We start from the raw sequence: 27455 nt of genomic DNA on the forward strand, positions 1-27455 counted from the left end.
GGAAGGATTCCCCCTACACTGAGGTATGGTAGGACTTGACATAATAAGGTACAGTCGGGAAGGATTCCCCCCTACACTGAGGTATGGTAGGACTTGACATAATAAGGTACAGTCAGGACTCCTCCTACACTGAGGTACGGTAGGACTTGACATAATAAGGTACAGTCAGGACTCCCCCTACACTGAGGTACGGTAGGACTTGACATAATAAGGTACAGTCAGGACTCCCCCTACACTGAGGTATGGTAGGACTTGACATAATAAGGTACAGTCAGGACTCCCCCTACACTGAGGTATGGTAGGACTTGACATAATAAGGTACAGTCAGGATTCCCCCTACACTGAGGTATGGTAGGACTTGACATAAGGTACAGTCAGGACTCCCCCTACACTGAGGTATGGTAGGACTTGACATAATAAGGTACAGTCAGGACTCCCCCTACACTGAGGTATGGTAGGACTTGACATAATAAGGTACAGTCAGGAAGGATTCCCCCTACACTGAGGTATGGTAGAACTTGACATAATAAGGTACAGTCAGGAAGGATTCCCTCTACACTGAGGTACGGTAGAACTTAACATAATAAGGTACAGTCAGGACTCCTCCTACACTGAGGTACGGTAGGACTTGACATAATAAGGTACAGTCAGGAAGGATTCCCCCTACACTGAGGTATGGTAGGACTTGACATAATAAGGTACAGTCAGGACTCCCCCTACACTGAGGTATGGTAGGACTTGACATAATAAGGTACAGTCAGGACTCCTCCTACACTGAGGTACGGTAGGACTTGACATAATAAGGTACAGTCAGGAAGGATTCCCCCCTACACTGAGGTACGGTAGGACTTGACATAATAAGGTACAGTCAGGAAGGATTCCTCCTACACTGAGGTACGGTAGGACTTGACATAATAAGGTACAGTCAGGACCCCTCCTACACTGAGGTACGGTAGGACTTGACATAATAAGGTACAGTCAGGACTCCTCCTACACTGAGGTATGGTAGGACCTGACATAATAAGGTACAGTCAGGACTCCCCCTACACTGAGGTATGGTAGGACTTGACATAATAAGGTACAGTCAGGACTCCCCCTACACTGAGGTACGGTAGGACCTGACAGAAGGTACAGTCAGGACTCCTCCTACACTGAGGTACGGTAGGACCTGACAGACGGTACAGTCAGGACTCCCCCTACACTGAGGTACGGTAGGACCTGACAGAAGGTACAGTCAGGACTCCCCCTACACTGAGGTATGGTAGGACTTGACATAATAAGGTACAGTCAGGACTCCTCCTACACTGAGGTACTGTAGGACATGACATAATAAGGTACAGTCAGGATCCCCCTACACTGAGGTACGGTAGGACTTGACATAATAAGGTACAGTCAGGACCCCTCCTACACTGAGGTAAGGTAGGACTTGACATAATAAGGTACAGTCAGGACTCCCCCTACACTGAGGTATGGTAGGACTTGACATAATAAGGTACAGTCAGGACTCCCCCTACACTGAGGTATGGTAGGACTTGACATAATAAGGTACAGTCGGGAAGGATTCCCCCCTACACTGAGGTATGGTAGGACTTGACATACTAAGGTACAGTCAGGACCCCCCCTACACTGAGGTATGGTAGGACTTGACATAATAAGGTACAGTCAGGACTCCTCCTACACTGAGGTACGGTAGGACTTGACATAATAAGGTACAGTCAGGAAGGACTCCTCCTACACTGAGGTACGGTAGGACTTGACATAATAAGGTACAGTCAGGACTCCTCCTACACTGAGGTACGGTAGGACTTGACATAATAAGGTACAGTCAGGACTCCTCCTACACTGAGGTACGGTAGGACTTGACATCAGGTACTTACAGTGAAGAGGACAAAGAAGCGCTGGTTCTTCTCCCCGACACAGTTGTTGACCCAGGGACAGTGGTGGTCCATCTTACGGATACAACGCTTACAGATGCTACAGGCGAGGAGAGGGGAGATGGAAAACATACATTAATTCCTTTCACAAAGACCCTGGAAGAAATGTGTGATTACATGACTGTACAACCGTACAAACTTCCATCTCTGTCATGGTGTCTACCTGCAGTGATGAGCCCTCTGTGTCTAGATGTGATGTGTATCTATAGATATCTATACCATCTCTGTCATGGTGTCTACCTGCAGTGGTGAGCCCTCTGTGTCCAGATGTGATGTGTATCTATAGATATCTATACCATCTCTGTCATGGTGTCTACCTGCAGTGGTGAGCCCTCTGTGTCTAGATGTGTATCTATAGATATCTATACCATCTCTGTCATGGTGTCTACCTGCAGTGGTGAGCCCTCTGTGTCTAGATGTGTATCTATAGATATCTATACCATCTCTGTCATGGTGTCTACCTGCAGTGGTGAGCCCTCTGTGTCTAGATGTGTATCTATAGATATCTATACCATCTCTGTCATGGTGTCTACCTGCAGTGATGAGCCCTCTGTGTCTAGATGTGCATCTATAGATATCTATACCATCTCTGTCATGGTGTCTACCTGCAGTGGTGAGCCCTCTGTGTCTAGATGTGCATCTATAGATATCTATACCATCTCTGTCATGGTGTCTACCTGCAGTGATGAGCCCTTTGTGTCTAGATGTGTATCTATAGATATCTATACCATCTCTGTCATGGTGTCTACCTGCAGTGATGAGCCCTCTGTGTCTAGATGTGTATCTATAGATATCTATACCATCTCTGTCATGGTGTCTACCTGCAGTGGTGAGCCCTCTGTGGTTTGATGCTGCAGCACTTGGGACATTTATAGATGACCTCTCCAGGTTTCAGCTGCAGACTGTCCGTGTACTCTTTGGTGGCGTTGCCCTTAGGAACCGCCCCCTGATGGGAGGAGTTAGAACGACATCAGAACAGGAAGGACCTAAAGCAGCTTCAGAGGTTAATCAATACATCAATCTATATAGTCTTTACCCTGAGGAGACATCAATCTATATAGTCTTTACCCTGAGGAGACATCAATCTATATAGTCTTTACCCTGAGGAGAGGAGACATCAATCTATATAGTCTTTACCCTGAGGAGACATCAATCTATATAGTCTTTACCCTGAGGAGAGGACACATCAATCTATATAGTCTTTACCCTGAGGAGAGGACACATCAATCTATATAGTCTTTACCCTGAGGAGACATCAATCTATATAGTCTTTACCCTGAGGAGACATCAATCTATATAGTCTTTACCCTGAGGAGACATCAATCTATATAGTCTTTACCCTGAGGAGACATCAATCTATATAGTCTTTACCCTGAGGAGAGGAGACATCAATCTATATAGTCTTTACCCTGAGGAGACATCAATCTATATAGTCTTTACCCTGAGGAGAGGACACATCAATCTATATAGTCTTTACCCTGAGGAGAGGACACATCAATCTATATAGTCTTTACCCTGAGGAGACATCAATCTATATAGTCTTTACCCTGAGGAGAGGACACATCAATCTATATAGTCTTTACCCTGAGGAGACATCAACATATAGTCTTTACCCTGAGGAGAGGACACATCAATCTATATAGTCTTTACCCTGAGGAGAGGACACATCAATCTATATAGTCTTTACCCTGAGGAGAGGACACATCAATCTATATAGTCTTTACCCCGAGGAGACATCAATCTATATAGTCTTTACCCTGAGGAGAGGACACATCAATCTATATAGTCTTTACCCTGAGGAGAGGAGACAATCTATATAGTCTTTACCCCGAGGACACATCAATCTATATAGTCTTTACCCTGAGGAGACATCAATCTATATAGTCTTTACCCTGAGGAGAGGAGACATCAATCTATATAGTCTTTACCCTGAGGAGACATCAATCTATATAGTCTTTACCCTGAGGAGAGGAGACATCAATCTATATAGTCTTTACCCTGAGGAGAGGACACATCAATCTATATAGTCTTTACCCTGAGGAGAGGAGACATCAATCTATATAGTCTTTACCCTGAGGAGAGGACACATCAATCTATATAGTCTTTACCCTGAGGACACATCAATCTATATAGTCTTTACCCTGAGGAGAGGACACATCAATCTATATAGTCTTTACCCTGAGGACACATCAATCTATATAGTCTTTACCCTGAGGAGACATCAATCTATATAGTCTTTACCCTGAGGAGACATCAATCTATATAGTCTTTACCCTGAGGAGACATCAATCTATATGGTCTTTACCCTGAGGAGAGGAGACATCAATCTATATAGTCTTTACCCTGAGGAGAGGACACATCAATCTATATAGTCTTTACCCTGAGGAGACATCAATCTATATAGTCTTTACCCTGAGGAGACATCAATCTATATAGTCTTTACCCTGAGGAGAGGAGACATCAATCTATATAGTCTTTACCCTGAGGAGACATCAATCTATATAGTCTTTACCCTGAGGAGACATCAATCTATATAGTCTTTACCCTGAGGAGACATCAATCTATATAGTCTTTACCCTGAGGAGACATCAATCTATATAGTCTTTACCCTGAGGAGACATCAATCTATATAGTCTTTACCCTGAGGAGACATCAATCTATATAGTCTTTACCCTGAGGAGACATCAATCTATATAGTCTTTACCCTGAGGAGACATCAATCTATATAGTCTTTACCCTGAGGAGAGGAGACATCAATCTATATAGTCTTTACCCTGAGGAGAGGAGACATCAATCTATATAGTCTTTACCCTGAGGACACATCAATCTATATAGTCTTTACCCTGAGGAGACATCAATCTATATAGTCTTTACCCTGAGGAGAGGAGACATCAATCTATATAGTCTTTACCCTGAGGAGACATCAATCTATATAGTCTTTACCCTGAGGAGAGGACACATCAATCTATATAGTCTTTACCCTGAGGACACATCAATCTATATAGTCTTTACCCTGAGGAGAGGAGACATCAATCTATATAGTCTTTACCCTGAGGAGACATCAATCTATATAGTCTTTACCCTGAGGAGAGGACACATCAATCTATATAGTCTTTACCCTGAGGAGAGGAGACATCAATCTATATAGTCTTTACCCTGAGGAGACATCAATCTATATAGTCTTTACCCTGAGGAGACATCAATCTATATAGTCTTTACCCTGAGGAGAGGACACATCAATCTATATAGTCTTTACCCTGAGGAGAGGAGACATCAATCTATATAGTCTTTACCCTGAGGAGACATCAATCTATATAGTCTTTACCCTGAGGAGAGGACACATCAATCTATATAGTCTTTACCCTGAGGAGACATCAATCTATATAGTCTTTACCCTGAGGAGACATCAATCTATATAGTCTTTACCCTGAGGAGAGGAGACATCAATCTATATAGTCTTTACCCTGAGGAGAGGAGACATCAATCTATATAGTCTTTACCCTGAGGAGAGGACACATCAATCTATATAGTCTTTACCCTGAGGAGAGGAGACAATCTATATAGTCTTTACCCTGAGGAGAGGACACATCAATCTATATAGTCTTTACCCTGAGGAGAGGACACATCAATCTATATAGTCTTTACCCTGAGGAGACATCAATCTATATAGTCTTTACCCTGAGGAGACATCAATCTATATAGTCTTTACCCTGAGGAGACATCAATCTATATAGTCTTTACCCTGAGGAGAGGAGACATCAATCTATATAGTCTTTACCCTGAGGAGACATCAATCTATATAGTCTTTACCCTGAGGAGACATCAATCTATATAGTCTTTACCCTGAGGAGAGGAGACATCAATCTATATAGTCTTTACCCTGAGGAGACATTAATCTATATAGTCTTTACCCTGAGGAGACATCAATCTATATAGTCTTTACCCTGAGGAGAGGAGACATCAATCTATATGGTCTTTACCCTGAGGAGACATCAATCTATATAGTCTTTACCCTGAGGAGACATCAATCTATATAGTCTTTACCCTGAGGAGAGGAGACATCAATCTATATAGTCTTTACCCTGAGGACACATCAATCTATATAGTCTTTACCCTGAGGAGACATCAATCTATATAGTCTTTACCCTGAGGACACATCAATCTATATAGTCTTTACCCTGAGGAGAGGAGACATCAATCTATATAGTCTTTACCCTGAGGAGAGGAGACATCAATCTATATAGTCTTTACCCTGAGGAGACATCAATCTATATAGTCTTTACCCTGAGGAGACATCAATCTATATAGTCTTTACCCTGAGGAGAGGAGACATCAATCTATATAGTCTTTACCCTGAGGAGACATCAATCTATATAGTCTTTACCCTGAGGAGAGGAGACATCAATCTATATAGTCTTTACCCTGAGGAGACATCAATCTATATAGTCTTTACCCTGAGGAGACATCAATCTATATAGTCTTTACCCTGAGGAGAGGACACATCAATCTATATAGTCTTTACCCTGAGGAGAGGACACATCAATCTATATAGTCTTTACCCTGAGGAGAGGAGACATCAATCTATATAGTCTTTACCCTGAGGAGACATCAATCTATATAGTCTTTACCCTGAGGAGACATCAATCTATATAGTCTTTACCCTGAGGAGAGGAGACATCAATCTATATAGTCTTTACCCTGAGGAGACATCAATCTATATAGTCTTTACCCTGAGGAGAGGACACATCAATCTATATAGTCTTTACCCTGAGGAGAGGAGACATCAATCTATATAGTCTTTACCCTGAGGACACATCAATCTATATAGTCTTTACCCTGAGGACACATCAATCTATATAGTCTTTACCCTGAGGAGAGGACACATCAATCTATATAGTCTTTACCCTGAGGAGAGGACACATCAATCTATATAGTCTTTACCCTGAGGAGAGGAGACATCAATCTATATAGTCTTTACCCTGAGGAGAGGACACATCAATCTATATAGTCTTTACCCTGAGGAGACATCAATCTATATAGTCTTTACCCTGAGGAGACATCAATCTATATAGTCTTTACCCTGAGGAGAGGACACATCAATCTATATAGTCTTTACCCTGAGGAGAGGACACATCAATCTATATAGTCTTTACCCTGAGGAGACATCAATCTATATAGTCTTTACCCTGAGGAGACATCAATCTATATAGTCTTTACCCTGAGGAGACATCAATCTATATAGTCTTTACCCTGAGGAGACATCAATCTATATAGTCTTTACCCTGAGGAGAGGAGACATCAATCTATATAGTCTTTACCCTGAGGAGAGGACACATCAATCTATATAGTCTTTACCCTGAGGAGAGGACACATCAATCTATATAGTCTTTACCCTGAGGAGAGGACACATCAATCTATATAGTCTTTACCCTGAGGAGACATCAATCTATATAGTCTTTACCCTGAGGAGAGGAGACATCAATCTATATAGTCTTTACCCTGAGGAGACATCAATCTATATAGTCTTTACCCTGAGGAGACATCAATCTATATAGTCTTTACCCTGAGGAGAGGACACATCAATCTATATAGTCTTTACCCTGAGGAGAGGAGACATCAATCTATATAGTCTTTACCCTGAGGAGACATCAATCTATATAGTCTTTACCCTGAGGAGACATCAATCTATATAGTCTTTACCCTGAGGAGACATCAATCTATATAGTCTTTACCCTGAGGAGAGGAGACATCAATCTATATAGTCTTTACCCTGAGGAGACATCAATCTATATAGTCTTTACCCTGAGGAGACATCAATCTATATAGTCTTTACCCTGAGGAGAGGAGACATCAATCTATATAGTCTTTACCCTGAGGAGACATCAATCTATATAGTCTTTACCCTGAGGAGAGGAGACATCAATCTATATAGTCTTTACCCTGAGGAGACATCAATCTATATGGTCTTTACCCTGAGGAGAGGACACATCAATCTATATAGTCTTTACCCTGAGGAGACATCAATCTATATAGTCTTTACCCTGAGGAGAGGAGACATCAATCTATATAGTCTTTACCCTGAGGAGACATCAATCTATATAGTCTTTACCCTGAGGAGAGGAGACATCAATCTATATAGTCTTTACCCTGAGGAGACATCAATCTATATAGTCTTTACCCTGAGGAGACATCAATCTATATAGTCTTTACCCTGAGGAGAGGAGACATCAATCTATATAGTCTTTACCCTGAGGAGACATCAATCTATATAGTCTTTACCCTGAGGAGACATCAATCTATATAGTCTTTACCCTGAGGAGACATCAATCTATATAGTCTTTACCCTGAGGAGACATCAATCTATATAGTCTTTACCCTGAGGACACATCAATCTATATAGTCTTTACCCTGAGGAGAGGACACATCAATCTATATAGTCTTTACCCTGAGGAGAGGAGACATCAATCTATATAGTCTTTACCCTGAGGAGAGGAGACATCAATCTATATAGTCTTTACCCTGAGGAGACATCAATCTATATAGTCTTTACCCTGAGGAGACATCAATCTATATAGTCTTTACCCTGAGGAGACATCAATCTATATAGTCTTTACCCTGAGGAGAGGAGACATCAATCTATATAGTCTTTACCCTGAGGAGAGGACACATCAATCTATATAGTCTTTACCCTGAGGAGACATCAATCTATATAGTCTTTACCCTGAGGAGAGGAGACATCAATCTATATAGTCTTTACCCTGAGGAGACATCAATCTATATAGTCTTTACCCTGAGGAGAGGAGACATCAATCTATATAGTCTTTACCCTGAGGAGAGGAGACATCAATCTATATAGTCTTTACCCTGAGGACACATCAATCTATATAGTCTTTACCCTGAGGAGAGGAGACATCAATCTATATAGTCTTTACCCTGAGGAGAGGAGACATCAATCTATATAGTCTTTACCCTGAGGAGACATCAATCTATATAGTCTTTACCCTGAGGAGACATCAATCTATATAGTCTTTACCCTGAGGAGAGGAGACATCAATCTATATAGTCTTTACCCTGAGGAGACATCAATCTATATAGTCTTTACCCTGAGGAGAGGAGACAATCTATATAGTCTTTACCCTGAGGAGAGGAGACATCAATCTATATAGTCTTTACCCTGAGGAGAGGACACATCAATCTATATAGTCTTTACCCTGAGGAGACATCAATCTATATGGTCTTTACCCTGAGGAGAGGAGACATCAATCTATATAGTCTTTACCCTGAGGAGACATCAATCTATATAGTCTTTACCCTGAGGAGACATCAATCTATATAGTCTTTACCCTGAGGAGACATCAATCTATATAGTCTTTACCCTGAGGAGACATCAATCTATATAGTCTTTACCCTGAGGAGACATCAATCTATATAGTCTTTACCCTGAGGAGACATCAATCTATATAGTCTTTACCCTGAGGAGACATCAATCTATATAGTCTTTACCCTGAGGAGACATCAATCTATATAGTCTTTACCCTGAGGAGACATCAATCTATATAGTCTTTACCCTGAGGAGACATCAATCTATATAGTCTTTACCCTGAGGAGAGGAGACATCAATCTATATAGTCTTTACCCTGAGGAGAGGAGACATCAATCTATATAGTCTTTACCCTGAGGAGACATCAATCTATATAGTCTTTACCCTGAGGAGACATCAATCTATATAGTCTTTACCCTGAGGAGACATCAATCTATATAGTCTTTACCCTGAGGAGAGGAGACATCAATCTATATAGTCTTTACCCTGAGGAGACATCAATCTATATAGTCTTTACCCTGAGGAGAGGACACATCAATCTATATAGTCTTTACCCTGAGGAGACATCAATCTATATAGTCTTTACCCTGAGGAGACATCAATCTATATAGTCTTTACCCTGAGGAGAGGAGACATCAATCTATATAGTCTTTACCCTGAGGAGAGGACACATCAATCTATATAGTCTTTACCCTGAGGAGAGGAGACATCAATCTATATAGTCTTTACCCTGAGGAGAGGACACATCAATCTATATAGTCTTTACCCTGAGGAGACATCAATCTATATAGTCTTTACCCTGAGGAGACATCAATCTATATAGTCTTTACCCTGAGGACACATCAATCTATATAGTCTTTACCCTGAGGAGAGGACACATCAATCTATATAGTCTTTACCCTGAGGAGACATCAATCTATATAGTCTTTACCCTGAGGAGAGGAGACATCAATCTATATAGTCTTTACCCTGAGGAGACATCAATCTATATAGTCTTTACCCTGAGGAGACATCAATCTATATAGTCTTTACCCTGAGGAGAGGACACATCAATCTATATAGTCTTTACCCTGAGGAGACATCAATCTATATAGTCTTTACCCTGAGGAGACATCAATCTATATAGTCTTTACCCTGAGGAGAGGAGACATCAATCTATATAGTCTTTACCCTGAGGAGAGGAGACATCAATCTATATAGTCTTTACCCTGAGGAGAGGACACATCAATCTATATAGTCTTTACCCTGAGGAGAGGACACATCAATCTATATAGTCTTTACCCTGAGGAGAGGAGACATCAATCTATATAGTCTTTACCCTGAGGAGACATCAATCTATATAGTCTTTACCCTGAGGAGAGGAGACATCAATCTATATAGTCTTTACCCTGAGGAGACATCAATCTATATAGTCTTTACCCTGAGGAGACATCAATCTATATAGTCTTTACCCTGAGGAGAGGACACATCAATCTATATAGTCTTTACCCTGAGGAGAGGAGACATCAATCTATATAGTCTTTACCCTGAGGAGACATCAATCTATATAGTCTTTACCCTGAGGAGAGGACACATCAATCTATATAGTCTTTACCCTGAGGAGAGGAGACATCAATCTATATAGTCTTTACCCTGAGGAGACATCAATCTATATAGTCTTTACCCTGAGGAGACATCAATCTATATAGTCTTTACCCTGAGGAGAGGAGACATCAATCTATATAGTCTTTACCCTGAGGAGACATCAATCTATATAGTCTTTACCCTGAGGAGAGGAAAGATCAACGTATAGTCCCCTCTTGTCTCGCCACCCCCCCAGTCTTTCCTTCCTCCCCAGTCTCTCCTTCCTCCCCAGTCTCTCCTCCCCCCCAGTCTTTCCTTCCTCCCCAGTCTCTCCTTCCTCCCCAGTCTCTCCTTCCTCCCCAGTCTCTCCTTCCTCCCCACCCCCTCCAACTTCTCACCGGGTCTGACAGCATGGCACGTAGATGCGAGGCCAGCGCCATGACGGCCAGGAAGTTAAACAGCGCTCCGTTGATCACGGAGTACCACAAGCTCTTGTTTGGCAGCAGCATCACCAGATTGACCACAAAGTCGGCGTAGAGGACCAACAACCAGGTCACCACACCACAGACTATACCACAGCCGTCCTGGATGAACCACAGGCCGTCCTGGTCAGCCGGGGGACACAGAGGACCAGCTCCTGCCCCAGCCTCGGGGTCATCGTCAGCTGACAGCAGGGGTTGGTGCTGCTCTGTGTCACGCTGCCGGTGGCCTGAAGACTGCATCCTGCCCTGGAAGGAGGGGGAGGACAGAGATGGAGAGACGGGGGGGTAGGAGGGAGAGGACAGAGATGGAGAGACGGGGGGGAGGAGGGGGAGGACAGAGATGGAGAGACGGGGGGGAGGATGGGGAGGACAGAGATGGAGAGACAAGACGGGGGGGTAGGAGGGAGAGGACAGAGATGGAGAGACGGGGGGGAGGAGGGGGAGGACAGAGATGGAGAGACGGGGGGGAGGATGGGGAGGACAGAGATGGAGAGACAAGACGGGGGGGGGGGAGGAGGGGGAGGACAGAGATGGAGAGACGGGGGGGAAGGAGGGGGAGGACAGAGATGGAGAGACGGGGGGGAAGGAGGGGGAGGACAGAGATGGAGAGACGGGGGGGAAGGAGGGGGAGGACAGAGATGGAGAGACGGGGGGGAAGGAGGGGGAGGACAGAGATGGAGAGACGGGGGGGAAGGAGGGGGAGGACAGAGATGGAGAGACGGGGGGGAAGGAGGGGGAGGACAGAGATGGAGAGACGGGGGGGAAGGAGGGGGAGGACAGAGATGGAGAGACAAGACGGGGGGGAAGGAGGGGGAGGACAGAGATGGAGAGACGGGGGGATGAAAGGGGGAGGACAGAGATGGAGACAAGACGGGGGGGAAGACAGATGGAGAGATGACGGGGGGAAGGATGGGGAGACAAGACAGGGGGGAAGGAGGGGGAGGACAGAGATGGAGAGACGGGGGGAAGGAGGGGGAGGACAGAGATGGAGAGACAAGACGGGGGGGAAGACAGATGGAGAGATGACGGGGGGGAAGGATGGGGAGACAAGACAGGGGGGAAGGAGGGGGAGGACAGATGGAGAGACAAGACGGGGGAGAAGGAGGGGGAGGACAGATTGAGAGACAAGACGGGGGGGAAGGAGGGGGAGGACAGATGGAGAGACAAGACGGGGGAGAAGGAGGGGGAGGACAGATGGAGAGAAAAGGCATCAGAAATAGTCATTTAACAAAAGTCTATTTCATGGCTCCTCAAAATAGTCTTCTACCCTTGCTGTGCTGTAAAGTCCATTATCTACAGGACCACAGTCCATTATCTACAGGACCACAGTCCATTATCTACAGGACCACAGTCCATTAACTACAGGACCACAGTCCATTAACTACAGGACCACAGTCCATTAACTACAGGACCACAGTCCATTAACTACAGGACCACAGTCCATTAACTACAGGACCACAGGCCATTAACTACAGGACCACAGTCCATTAACTACAGGACCACAGTCCATTATCTACAGGACCACAGTCCATTAACTACAGGACCACAGTCCATTAACTACAGGACCACAGGCCATTAACTACAGGACCACAGTCCATTATCTACAGGACCACAGTCCATTAACTACAGGACCACAGTCCATTAACTACAGGACCACAGGCCATTAACTACAGGACCACAGGCCATTAACTACAGGACCACAGTCCATTAACTACAGGACCACAGTCCATTATCTACAGGACCACAGTCCATTAACTACAGGACCACAGGCCATTATCTACAGGACCACAGGCCATTAACTACAGGACCACAGTCCATTATCTACAGGACCACAGTCCATTAACTACAGGACCACAGTCCATTAACTACAGGACCACAGTCCATTAACTACAGGACCACAGTCCATTATCTACAGGACCACAGTCCATTAACTACAGGACCACAGGCCATTATCTACAGGACCACAGGCCATTAACTACAGGACCACAGTCCATTATCTACAGGACCACAGTCCATTAACTACAGGACCACAGTCCATTAACTACAGGACCACAGTCCATTAACTACAGGACCACAGGCCATTATCTACAGGACCACAGGCCATTAACTACAGGACCACAGTCCATTATCTACAGGACCACAGTCCATTAACTACAGGACCACAGTCCATTAACTACAGGACCACAGTCCATTATCTACAGGACCACAGGCCATTAACTACAGGACCACAGTCCATTATCTACAGGACCACAGTCCATTATCTACAGGACCACAGGCCATTATCTACAGGACCACAGGCCATTAACTACAGGACCACAGTCCATTATCTACAGGACCACAGTCCATTATCTACAGGACCACAGTCCATTAACTACAGGACCACAGTCCATTAACTACAGGACCACAGTCCATTATCTACAGGACCACAGTCCATTAACTACAGGACCACAGTCCATTAACTACAGGACCACAGTCCATTATCTACAGGACCACAGTCCATTAACTACAGGACCACAGTCCATTATCTACAGGACCACAGTCCATTATCTACAGGACCACAGGCCATTAACTACAGGACCACAGGCCATTAACTACAGGACCACAGTCCATTAACTACAGGACCACAGTCCATTAACTACAGGACCACAGTCCATTATCTACAGGACCACAGTCCATTATCTACAGGACCACAGTCCATTATCTACAGGACCACAGTCCATTATCTACAGGACCACAGTCCATTATCTACAGGACCACAGTCCATTAACTACAGGACCACAGTCCATTAACTACAGGACCACAGTCCATTATCTACAGGACCACAGTCCATTATCTACAGGACCACAGTCCATTATCTACAGGACCACAATCCATTATCTACAGGACCACAGTCCATTATCTACAGGACCACAGTCCATTATCTACAGGACCACAGGCCATTAACTACAGGACCACAGTCCATTAACTACAGGACCACAGTCCATTAACTACAGGACCACAGTCCATTAACTACAGGACCACAGTCCATTATCTACAGGACCACAGTCCATTATCTACAGGACCACAGCCCATTAACTACAGGACCACAGTCCATTATCTACAGGACCACAGGCCATTAACTACAGGACCACAGTCCATTATCTACAGGACCACAGGCCATTATCTTCAGGACCACAGTCCATTATCTACAGGACCACAGTCCATTATCTACAGGACCACAGTCCATTAACTACAGGACCACAGTCCATTAACTACAGGACCACAGTCCATTATCTACAGGACCACAGTCCATTATCTACTGCCTGGTTCCTGTCTGCTGCCTGGTTCCTGTCTGCTGCCTGGTTCCTGTCTGCTGCCTGGTTCCTGTCTGCTGCCTGGTTCCTGTCTGCTGCCTGGTTCCTGTCTGCTGCCTGGTTCTGCTAACCAGCGCCTGCTGACCTCGTCAGAGAGTCGCCCCTAGTACAGCCGAGGTATCTGACCTCGTCAGAGTCACCCCTAGTACAGCCTAGGTATCTGACCTCGTCAGAGAGTCACCCCTAGTACAGCCTAGGTATCTGACCTCGTCAGAGAGTCACCCCTAGTACAGCCTAGGTATCTGACCTCGTCAGAGTCACCCCTAGTACAGCCTAGGTATCTGACCTCGTCAGAGAATCATCCCTAGTACAGCCTAGGTATCTGACCTCGTCAGAGAGTCGCCCCTAGTACAGCCTAGGTATCTGACCTCGTCAGAGAGTCACCCCTATCTACAGGACCACAGTCCATTATCTACAGGACCACAGTCCATTATCTACAGGACCACAGGCCATTAACTACAGGACCACAGTCCATTAACTACAGGACCACAGGCCATTATCTACAGGACCACAGGCCATTATCTACAGGACCACAGTCCATTAACTACAGGACCACAGTCCATTAACTACAGGACCACAGTCCATTATCTACAGGACCACAGTCCATTATCTACAGGACCACAGTCCATTATCTACAGGACCACAATCCATTATCTACAGGACCACAGTCCATTATCTACAGGACCACAGTCCATTATCTACAGGACCACAGGCCATTAACTACAGGACCACAGTCCATTAACTACAGGACCACAGGCCATTATCTACAGGACCACAGGCCATTATCTACAGGACCACAGTCCATTAACTACAGGACCACAGTCCATTAACTACAGGACCACAGTCCATTATCTACAGGACCACAGTCCATTATCTACAGGACCACAGTCCATTATCTACAGGACCACAATCCATTATCTACAGGACCACAGTCCATTATCTACAGGACCACAGTCCATTATCTACAGGACCACAATCCATTATCTACAGGACCACAGTCCATTATCTACAGGACCACAGTCCATTATCTACAGGACCACAGTCCAACTATTGGACTTTATTTGGACTGAATGTGGTAGAATCTTTGAATAAATCATTCTAAAGCTTCTCTCCGTCTCCCCTAAAACTTCAGTCAAACACCGAGAGGTGAGTCAACCTTGAACTCTCAACTCCCACAGCACAGGGCCCAGATAGAGCCCTGCTGTCTGCTGCCTGGTTCCTGTCTGCTGCCTGGTTCCTGTCTGCTGCCTGGTTCCTGTCTGCTGCCTGGTTCCTGTCTGCTGCCTGGTTCCTGTCTGCTGCCTGGTTCCTGTCTGCTGCCTGGTTCCTGTCTGCTGCCTGGTTCCTGTCTGCTGCCTGGTTCCTGTCTGCTGCCTGGTTCCTGTCTGCTGCCTGGTTCCTGTCTGCTGCCTGGTTCTGCTAACCAGCGCCTGCTGACCTCGTCAGAGAGTCGCCCCTAGTACAGCCGAGGTATCTGACCTCGTCAGAGTCACCCCTAGTACAGCCTAGGTATCTGACCTCGTCAGAGAGTCACCCCTAGTACAGCCTAGGTATCTGACCTCGTCAGAGAGTCACCCCTAGTACAGCCTAGGTATCTGACCTCGTCAGAGTCACCCCTAGTACAGCCTAGGTATCTGACCTCGTCAGAGAATCATCCCTAGTACAGCCTAGGTATCTGACCTCGTCAGAGAGTCGCCCCTAGTACAGCCTAGGTATCTGACCTCGTCAGAGAGTCACCCCTAGCACAGCCTAGGTATCTGACCTCGTCAGAGTCACCCCTAGCACAGCCTAGGTATCTGACCTCATCAGAGAGTCACCCCTAGTACAGCCTAGGTATCTGACCTCGTCAGAGAGTCACCCCTAGTACAGCCTAGGTATCTGACCTCGTCAGAGAGTCACCCCTAGTACAGCCTAGGTATCTGACCTCGTCAGAGAGTCACCCCTAGTACAGCCTAGGATCTGACCTCGTCAGAGAGTCACCCCTAGTACAGCCTAGGTATCTGACCTCGTCAGAGAGTCACCCCTAGTACAGCCTAGGTATCTGACCTCGTCAGAGAGTCACCCCTAGTACAGCCTAGGTATCTGACCTCGTCAGAGAGTCACCCCTAGTACAGCCTAGGTATCTGACCTCGTCAGAGAGTCACCCCTAGTACAGCCTAGGTATCTGACCTCATCAGAGCGTCGCCCCTAGTACAGATAATTTGATAAGTCCGTCTGGATAAGAGCTTAATGACTCAAATGTAGACATCACTAATTGGTCTTTGTACGAGGTGTTGATGTTACTCCCTGTTCAAACAGTTGGCACACAGTTCAGACACTCGTCGGTACAACACATGCAACCAGAGGTCTCTTCACCGTCCCCAGGTCCAGAACAGAGGCTGGGAAACACACAGTATTAAATCGAGCCATGACTACATGGAACTCTCTGGTAACCCAGGTAACAAGGTACCAATACAACCAGATTAAAGAACACCTAACTGCACATAGGGCTGTGTCTCTTCACAGTCCCATTTCATAACTGTAGTAGACAGACACCAGACCTAGGCTACAGGTTACCCCCTACATAACTGTAGTAGACAGACACCAGACCTGGGCTACAGGTTACCCCCTACATAACTGTAGTAGACAGACACCAGACCTGGGCTACAGGTTACCCCCTACATAACTGTAGTAGACAGACACCAGACCTGGGCTACAGGTTACCCCCTACATAACCGTAGTAGACAGACACCAGACCTGGGCTACAGGTTACCCCCTACATAACCGTAGTAGACAGACACCAGACCTGGGCTACAGGTTACCCCCTACATAACTGTAGTAGACAGACACCAGACCTGGGCTACAGGTTACCCCCTACATAACTGTAGTAGACAAGACACCAGACCTGGGCTACAGGTTACCCCCTACATAACTGTAGTAGACAAGACACCAGACCTGGGCTACAGGTTACCCCCTACATAACTGTAGTAGACAGACACCAGACCTGGGCTACAGGTTACCCCCTACATAACTGTAGTAGACAGACACCAGACCTGGGCTACAGGTTACCTCCTACATAACTGTAGTAGACAGACACCAGACCTGGGCTACAGGTTACCCCCTACATAACTGTAGTAGACAGACACCAGACCTGGGCTACAGGTTACCCCCTACATAACTGTAGTAGACAGACACCAGACCTGGGCTACAGGTTACCCCCTACATAACTGTAGTAGACAGACACCAGACCTGGGCTACAGGTTACCCCCTACATAACTGTAGTAGACAGACACCAGACCTGGGCTACAGGTTACCCCCTACATAACTGTAGTAGACAGACACCAGCCCTGGGCTACAGGTTACCCCCTACATAACTGTAGTAGACAGACACCAGACCTGGGCTACAGGTTACCCCCTACATAACTGTAGGGTGGTAACCAGTCCTCCTCTTTCTACAGGAAGCCCTAGCCTACAGGAAGCCCTAGCCTAGAAGGAAGCCCTAGCCTAGAAGGAATCCCTAGCCTAGAAGGAAGCCCTAGCCTACAGGAAGCCCTAGCCTACAGGAAGCCCTAGCCTACAGGAAGCCCTAGCCTACAGGAAGCCCTAGCCTCTGTCTGTATGTTGTGTAGAACTAGTAGTATCTAAACGAGGTGTAATAGCCGTCTCCACAACACACCAACCAGATGTAACTCACCACAGTGTGTCCTCTTCACAATGGCCCTTCTAACGTCCGTCTACTCCTCTCCTCTGGCCTGCTGTGTTGGGGGAGTAGGGGAACGTTGTTGGCTACACAACCTCATCCAGGCCCAAATACCTGCGCAGACACACACCATGTTAGACCATGAGCCACGGAAGTGTGTCAGCAATGTGAGGTGGTGGAGTGCCAAGTGTGTGTGTGTGTGTGTGTGTGTGTGTGTGTGTGTGTGTGTGTGTGTGTGTGTGTGTGTGTGTGTGTGTGTGTGTATTCTCACAGATGCAAGCCAGATCTGCAAACTGGCGTCTATCCCTTCCACAACAGCATATTTCCCTGATGGGGACACAAACACACATCCATGTATCTTTCTCCCACACCCCTGTCTGTACAAACACACATCCATGTATCTTTCTCCCACACCCCTGTCTGTACAAACACACATCCATGTAGCTTTCTCCCACACCCCTGTCTGTCTGTATAAACCCACATCCATGTATCTTTCTCCCTCACCCCTGTCTGTACAAACACACATCCATGTATCTTTCTCCCTCACCCCTGTCTGTCTGTACAAACACACATCCATGTAGCTTTCTCCCTCACCCCTGTCTGTACAAACACACATCCATGTATCTTTCTCCCACACCCCTGTTTGTCTGTATAAACACACATCCATGTAGCCTTCTCCCTCACCCCTGTCTGTCTGTACAAACACACATCCATGTATCTTTCTCCCACACCCCTGTCTGTATAAACACACATCCATGTAGCCTTCTCCCACACCCCTGTCTGTCTGTATAAACACACATCCATGTATCTTTCTCCCACACCCCTGTCTGTATAAACACACATCCATGTAGCCTTCTCCCACACCCCTGTCTGTCTGTACAAACACACATCCATGTATCTTTCTCCCACACCCCTGTCTGTCTGTACAAACACATTCACCTACTTGAGTCTAAAGGTCAGATGTGTCATTTGTGTATAAATATGATCCAGGCCAGGTTTAATGTTAACTAGGCTGAGCATTTAGATGCCCAAGAGTTACAATGAGCTTGCCCTGAATAACATAGTGTGCGTCCCCAATGACACTATAAAGGGGAATAGGGAGTCATTTAGGACGCTGTCATGTCCACACAACGAGTAGAGAAACAGCACAACCGTGGCTGTAGTATCGGCTATCATTCAGTCAAGCTCCACCTTCCTCTGCAGTTGAGGAAACTCACTCATCTCCTAATAGTCGGGTCTGGTATGTTGTCTACAAAAGCCTGCCTACGGTCACACCCCATACACTCTTTAAATAGCCTGGACTAGCAGGCTCGTACATGCAGTGATAGCCAGTGACAGGTTATGACTACCCACACATGCCACATTGTTCTGATCCAGTCCACATCGTCTCTTTGGTTTACTGTGTTATGAGAAGAACACCTGTCATATCTGATCTACTAGCAATTCATTTGATCAGTACTTTCTGAAGAACATTTATTCTGGTTTGAACATGTTTCTTTAGTAGCTAACCTTACTAGTAACTAATGTGTGAAACATTTTTTGTATGATTATTCCCCACAACACATTTGTTATATCTGTTTGAGCGACAAGACACACAACAGCGGATGTATGAACGGATTAAAATGGTAAATTATATTAGCTAAACTAGCTACAATTATTAACTTCAGCAAATCATTCAAACAAATAAGAAAGCAATCGCTCTTCACGAGTCGTGATTAACGTTAGCTAGCATTGACAACATGTTACAACGGCTGCTATTTTGCCCTAATTGACCAACAATTGTTCCTAGCTAAATCAAAGCTTAGCTAGCCAGTTAGCATAACAATACCAAATGTTTATAACTAACCCCTCTCGTTGTTGTATCTGTGACAATACTGCCGATTCTGTTAGCATAGTTAAGTTAACTGGCCAAACTAGCTAACGTATCTGTCGCTTCTTACCACAATGTTCCTTGTTCGAGACCAGACGTGGATGTATGTCTTCGGTTACATTTTTATACTGTGTATTATTTTCATCCCAAAGAAATCCACAAACAACCACCATCTTCACCCTCCGTCTCTCTCTCTCACACACAACTCACACCAACACTAACAGCTGGAGGAATTACTTCCGGGTGTAGCTTTTTCCTGGTTGTCTGTACGGTGAGTCGGTTGTTGACAACCGAAGCGTTTTAGCAAAGCCGATTTATGGTCAAACTGGATTCTGCATTGTCCGAACAGCATTTACGGTGATGCGGCTCTGCAGATGCAGGGCATTCATACTTCTTAAACTTCGCAGAGCCACAAATATAATGAGACAGACATTTCACCGGATGTATAAATGTGAAGCATCCGCTTGGGGGTTTCCTCTCACTACCAAATATGGTGATGAGAGGAAGCCCAGTGGTCTGCAGTGGGAGAAGATGGAACGAAATGTTCTCATCGATTAAACAAATGATCTCAATAAATGTTTCTGTTCCCAAAAACGTTAATATGTTACGAACAGAGTGGACTAATTTTTTTTAGACATTACCCTTTGCCAAAATAAACAAAAAAAGCGTTGTTTAGAAGGAGCGCAAGGGTAAATTGAGATTTTGCACACACGCACTTCATAACGGAAATATGCAAATATATGCTAGAACGAAAGACTTCATAATGGTGACGTTAATTGACTGATATTATCTCATAGAACAAAACCTATAAGATCTCCTAAGCCTGTGTTTACCTCAGACCTTATTTTTGGGCGTTTATCCCATAACCCTATTCTTTCCCCATTCATTTTCGCCATAGGAACGGCTGAACGAACCAGAGGTAACTCATATAAGGGTTGTAGGACTACAAGCTGGCGAGCTCTATAAAAACCAGGCAAGATCTATACTTGGAGTCCTTGGAGTTTCACATTCCAAGCATCTCTGTTTTCTCCGCTTATTAGATGGCGCTGTTTCATGGTTTCAAGTCTGGGACAGGAAGTTACCGGTATGTTGGTGAACAGCGCCATCCAGTGGACTAGAGTGAACGTGCACCTGGTGGTCTCTAAAGTCACATAGCAGCTGAGAGGTGGACGTGATCATTTCCATGCGAGTTGGTACTCTTGGTACTGTGGTTAGCGCGCAGTACCAGGCAGGAGGGACAACTCGTTTGGTACTGTAATAAATACCATTTAAAATAACACAAGCATATTGCTATTACGTTGTTATAACTAACTTCTTTCAAAACAGGGTTTCTCACAAACTCATAAGCAGATACTGAGACCCACACACACCCAAGGACAGAGGGCTGGCACAGACCTTTCATAAACACTGATAAGGCAGGAAAGGCCTGGATCAAAAGGGTGCTTGGGTCTGCATTTCACGAGATACTGAGACACACACACACCCAAGGACAGAGGGCTGAGGCAAACCTTTCATAAAAACTGAAAACAGGAACGTCTACGCACACACAACATCTCCTGTATTAGCTGAACATTTCACAGAGACACACAGATATGTCAAAATAGGAACATCTACGCACACACCTAAACTCCTGTTTTAGCTGAACATTTCTGAAGACAAAGAACTACTCAGAGCCAATGGGACAGTGATACTAGCCTGAAGGGGACCTCGCCCAACTCATCAGGACCAACCAGAAGACCAGATCTACCAGACTCAACCTACTTCATTTATCATATATAATGTCTGCACAAAATGTTTAGAGGGCTTTTTTCGGATAGTTCCATTTGAGCTTGATGAATGAGTCCGTGCACGCTATTTCAGATATCTTTACCTCTGAATAAATTGCTTTTAATTAAACCTTATCCACCCTGTCCAGAGTCTCTACTTCGTCTCAGTTCTCCAGTAAACTTGTGATATCAACAGTACCAAAGTGTGTTTCGGTTGAACTTAAGTCATAGTTAGCTAGCTAAAATAAAGTGGTCAAGTTATTTATTAGGAATTTATTTGGTGGTTTTATTTAGTCGTTTTGTATGGCTAGGCTTCATTGTGTTGACTGTGATGTGTTTTGTCTGTGGGTAAAAACAGCGAGGTGAAAAATACTTCAACACTGAACAAAAATATAAATGCGACATGTAAAGATTTGGTTCCATGTTTCATGACCAAACATTGTTTTCCCCCAGAAATGTTCCATACGCACAAAACGCTTATTTCTCTCAAATTTTGAGCACAAATTTGTTCAAATCCCTGTTAGGGAGCATTTCTCCTTTGCCAAGATAATCCACTTTACAGGTGTGGCATAACAAGAAGCTGATTAAACAGCGTGATCATTACACAGGAGCACCTTGTGCTGGGGGGGCACACAATACCACAGATGTCTCAAGTTTTGAGGGAGCGTGCAATTGTCATGCTGACTGCAGGAATGTCCACTAGAGCGGTTGCCAGAGATGTGAATGTTTAGAGAATTTAGCAGCCCAAGACCTTCACATCCGGCGAGGAGGGGTGGAGAAAAATGTATTCTGATTGGCTGGGCCTGGCTCCCCAGTGGGTGGGCCTGGCTGTCAAGTGGGTGGGCCTATGCCCTTCCAGGCCCACTCATGGCTGTGCCCCTGCCCAGTCAACTGAAATCCATAGATTAGGGCCTTATGAATTACTGATTTCCTTATATGAACTGTAACTCAATAAAATCTATGAAATTGTCACGTTTATATTTTTGTTCAGTATAACTATATGGTGGAGTAATTGTTTTCATGCTCAGAGAAACCACAAGGAGGAACTGGTGCTCACTGTCAGCCTGGGCACCATTTACACCTTGTCAGGTAATCTGCCACATTGGCCAACCTGGTTGAGACCTGCTTGACAGGCCATGATGTCAATCACGAGGTGCAGAAAGAAATCTATAGGAGTTTATCAATAGGAGTGTGAGGGTTCCTGTTGTGAGGGTTCCGGTTGTGAGGGTTCCGGTTGTGAGGGTTCCTGTTGTGAGGGTTCCTGTTGTGAGGGTTCCTGTTGTGAGGGTTCCGGTTCTGAGGGTTCCTCTTGTGAGGGTTCCTGTTGTGAGGGTTCCGGTTCTGAGGGTTCCTGTTGTGAGGGTTCCGGTTCTGAGGGTTCCTGTTGTGAGGGATCCGGTTGTGAGGGTTTAAGTTCTGAGTTTGTTGAGTGTGAGAGCAGTCCCTCTCCTCCTATCTCCTCTTGTCTCCTCCTATCCTATCCTCTCTCCATTCCTCTCCTCACCACAAAATCAACAACTAGATAACAGAGTAGTGTTCTGTCTCTACGGTCGAGACCAGTAGTCTAACAGAGTAGTGTTCTGTCTCTATGGTCCAGACCAGTAGTCTAACAGAGTAGTGTTCTGTCTCTATGGTCCAGACCAGTAGTCTAACAGAGTAGTGTTCTGTCTCTATGGTCCAGACCAGTAGTCTAACAGAGTAGTGTTCTGTCTCTATGGTCCAGACCAGTAGTCTAACAGAGTAGTGTTCTGTCTCTATGGTCCAGACCAGTAGTCTAACAGAGTAGTGTTCTGTCTCTACGGTCCAGACCAGTAGTCTAACAGAGTAGTGTTCTGTCTCTACGGTCGAGACCAGTAGTCTAACAGAGTAGTGTTCTGTCTCTACGGTCCAGACCAGTAGTCTAACAGAGTAGTGTTCTGTCTCTACGGTCCAGACCAGTAGTCTAACAGAGTAGTGTTCTGTCTCTATGGTCCAGACCAGTAGTCTAACAAAGTAGTGTTCTGTCTCTATGGTCCAGACCAGTAGTCTAACAGAGTAGTGTTCTGTCTCTACGGTCCAGACCAGTAGTCTAACAGAGTAGTGTTGTCTCTATGGTCCAGACCAGTAGTCTAACAGAGTAGTGTTGTCTCTATGGTCCAGACCAGTAGTCTAACAGAGTAGTGTTCTGTCTCTACGGTCCAGACCAGTAGTCTAACAGAGTAGTGTTCTGTCTCTATGGTCCAGACCAGTAGTCTAACAGAGTAGTGTTCTGTCTCTATGGTCCAGACCAGTAGTCTAACAGAGTAGTGTTGTCTCTATGGTCCAGACCAGTAGTCTAACAGAGTAGTGTTCTGTCTCTACGGTCCAGACCAGTAGTCTAACAGAGTAGTGTTGTCTCTATGGTCCAGACCAGTAGTCTAACAGAGTAGTGTTCTGTCTCTATGGTCCAGACCAGTAGTCTAACAGAGTAGTGTTGTCTCTACGGTCCAGACCAGTAGTCTAACAGAGTAGTGTTCTGTCTCTATGGTCCAGACCAGTAGTCTAACAGAGTAGTGTTCTGTCTCTATGGTCCAGACCAGTAGTCTAACAGAGTAGTGTTGTCTCTATGGTCCAGACCAGTAGTCTAACAGAGTAGTGTTGTCTCTATGGTCCAGACCAGTAGTCTAACAGAGTAGTGTTGTCTCTATGGTCCAGACCAGTAGTCTAACAGAGTAGTGTTCTGTCTCTATGGTCCAGACCAGTAGTCTAACAGAGTAGTGTTGTCTCTACGGTCCAGACCAGTAGTCTAACAGAGTAGTGTTCTGTCTCTATGGTCCAGACCAGTAGTCTAACAGAGTAGTGTTGTCTCTATGGTCCAGACCAGTAGTCTAACAGAGTAGTGTTGTCTCTACGGTCCAGACCAGTAGTCTAACAGAGTAGTGTTCTGTCTCTACGGTCCAGACCAGTAGTCTAACAGAGTAGTGTTCTGTCTCTATGGTCCAGACCAGTAGTCTAACAGAGTAGTGTTCTGTCTCTATGGTCCAGACCAGTAGTCTAACAGAGTAGTGTTCTGTCTCTATGGTCCAGACCAGTAGTCTAACAGAGTAGTGTTGTCTCTATGGTCCAGACCAGTAGTCTAACAGAGTAGTGTTGTCTCTACGGTCCAGACCAGTAGTCTAACAGAGTAGTGTTGTCTCTATGGTCCAGACCAGTAGTCTAACAGAGTAGTGTTCTGTCTCTATGGTCCAGACCAGTAGTCTAACAGAGTAGTGTTCTGTCTCTATGGTCCAGACCAGTAGTCTAACAGAGTAGTGTTCTGTCTCTACGGTCCAGACCAGTAGTCTAACAGAGTAGTGTTCTGTCTCTATGGTCCAGACCAGTAGTCTAACAGAGTAGTGTTCTGTCTCTATGGTCCAGACCAGTAGTCTAACAGAGTAGTGTTCTGTCTCTACGGTCCAGACCAGTAGTCTAACAGAGTAGTGTTCTGTCTCTATGGTCCAGACCAGTAGTCTAACAGAGTAGTGTTGTCTCTATGGTCCAGACCAGTAGTCTAACAGAGTAGTGTTCTGTCTCTACGGTCCAGACCAGTAGTCTAACAGAGTAGTGTTCTGTCTATATGGTCCAGACCAGTAGTCTAACAGAGTAGTGTTGTCTCTATGGTCCAGACCAGTAGTCTAACAGAGTAGTGTTGTCTCTATGGTCCAGACCAGTAGTCTAACAGAGTAGTGTTGTCTCTATGGTCCAGACCAGTAGTCTAACAGAGTAGTGTTCTGTCTCTATGGTCCAGACCAGTAGTCTAACAGAGTAGTGTTGTCTCTATGGTCCAGACCAGTAGTCTAACAGAGTAGTGTTCTGTCTCTATGGTCCAGACCAGTAGTCTAACAGAGTAGTGTTCTGTCTCTACGGTCCAGACCAGTAGTCTAACAGAGTAGTGTTCTGTCTCTATGGTCCAGACCAGTAGTCTAACAGAGTAGTGTTCTGTCTCTATGGTCCAGACCAGTAGTCTAACAGAGTAGTGTTCTGTCTCTACGGTCCAATTGGTAGTTATAGTCTTGTCCCATCGCTGCAACTCCCGTACGAACTCTGGAGAGGTGAAGGTCGGGAGCCATGCGTCCTCCAAAACACGACCCAACCAAGCCGTACTGCTTCTTGACACAATGTCCACTTAACCCGGACGCCAGGCACACCAACCTGTCGGAGGAAACACTGTACACCTGGTGACCGTGTCAGCGTGCACTGCACCCGGCCCGCCACAGGAGTCGCTAGAACGCGATGGCCAAACCCTCCCCTAACCCGGACGACGCACTCTCCCACGCTGAATAGCCTGAAGCCACAGGGCTCTTCTCACAGCCTATATTTCCCTAGCGGGAGCATTGCAAACTGTAGGTCGGGACTTTTGACCTGGACACATGTACAGTGCATTTGGGAAAGTATTCAGACCCCTTGACTTTATCCACATTACAGCCTTATTCGATTTTTTTTTTTTTTTTTACGTCTTCATCAATCTACACACAATACCCCATAAAGACAAAGTGAAAACAGGTTAACATTTTTTACAGGTTTACAGGTCAAAAAATATTAAAACAGAAATACCATATTTATATAACTATTCAGACCCTTTGCTATGAGACTCAAAATTGAGCTCAGGTGCATCCTGTTTCCATTGATCATCCTTGAGATGTTTCTACAACTTGATTGGAGTCCACCTGTGGTTAATTCAACTGATTGGACATGATGTGGAAAGGCACACACTTGACAGTGCATGTCAGAGCGAAAACCAAGCCATGAGGTCGAAGGAATTGTCCGTAGAGCTCCGAGACAAGATTGTGTCGAGGCACAGATCTGAGGCGGTGGCCAAGAACCCAATGGTCATTCTGACAGAGCTCCAGAGTTCCTCTGTGGAGATGGGAGAACCTTCCAGAAGGACAACAATCTCTCCAGCACTCCACCAATCAGGCCTTTATGGTAGAGTGGCCAGACGGAAGCCACTCCTCAGTAAAAGATATGACAGCCTGCTTGGAGTTTGCCAAAAGGCACCTAAAGGACTCTCAGACCATGCGAAACAAGATTCTCTGGTCTGATGAAACTAAGATTGAACTCTTTGGCCTGAATGCCAAGTGTCACGTCTGGAGGAAACCTGGCATTGTCCCTACGGTGACGCATGGTGATGGCTGCACCATGCTGTGGGGATTTCTTTCAGCTTCAGGGACTGGGAGACTAGTCAGCATTGAGGGAAAGATGAACAGAGCAAAGTACAGAGAGATCCTTGATGAAAACCTGCTCCAGAGCGCTCAGGACCTCAGACTGGGGCGAAGGTTCACCTTCCAACAGGACAACGACCCTAAGCACACAGCCAAGACAACGCAGGAGTGGCTTCGAGACAAGTTTCAATGTCCTTGAGTGGCCCAGCCTTGAACCTGATCAAACATCTCTGGAGAGACCTGAAAATAGCTGTGCAGCAACACTCCCCATCCAACATGACAGAGCTTGAGAGGATCTGCAGAGAAGAATGGGAGATACTCCCCAAAT

The 27455-nt window shown here is 45.5% G+C and overlaps 1 protein-coding gene across 2 annotated transcripts in view; it reads right to left on the reverse strand.

Annotated features, from left to right (window-relative positions):
• The window catches only part of LOC129843319 (palmitoyltransferase ZDHHC7-like), a 43910-nt gene extending 23523 nt beyond the window's left edge, over positions 1-20387 (reverse strand). The window contains exons 1-5 of one of the 2 annotated variants that reach the window (XM_055911948.1): positions 20273-20387; positions 18327-18446; positions 11217-11546; positions 2756-2880; positions 1878-1974 (exon numbers count right to left, since the gene is read on the reverse strand). In XM_055911948.1, coding sequence (XP_055767923.1) covers positions 1878-1974; positions 2756-2880; positions 11217-11540 — 546 coding nt within the window. In that variant the 5' untranslated portion in view covers positions 11541-11546; positions 18327-18446; positions 20273-20387. The remainder of the gene's footprint in view (positions 1-1877; positions 1975-2755; positions 2881-11216; positions 11547-18326; positions 18447-20272) is intronic. The other variant, XM_055911947.1, reaches the window with a different exon arrangement.
• Positions 20388-27455: the final 7068 nt, after the last annotated feature.

This window comes from Salvelinus fontinalis, unplaced genomic scaffold (genome assembly GCF_029448725.1).
Source record: "Salvelinus fontinalis isolate EN_2023a unplaced genomic scaffold, ASM2944872v1 scaffold_0113, whole genome shotgun sequence".
NCBI lineage: Eukaryota > Metazoa > Chordata > Actinopteri > Salmoniformes > Salmonidae > Salvelinus > Salvelinus fontinalis.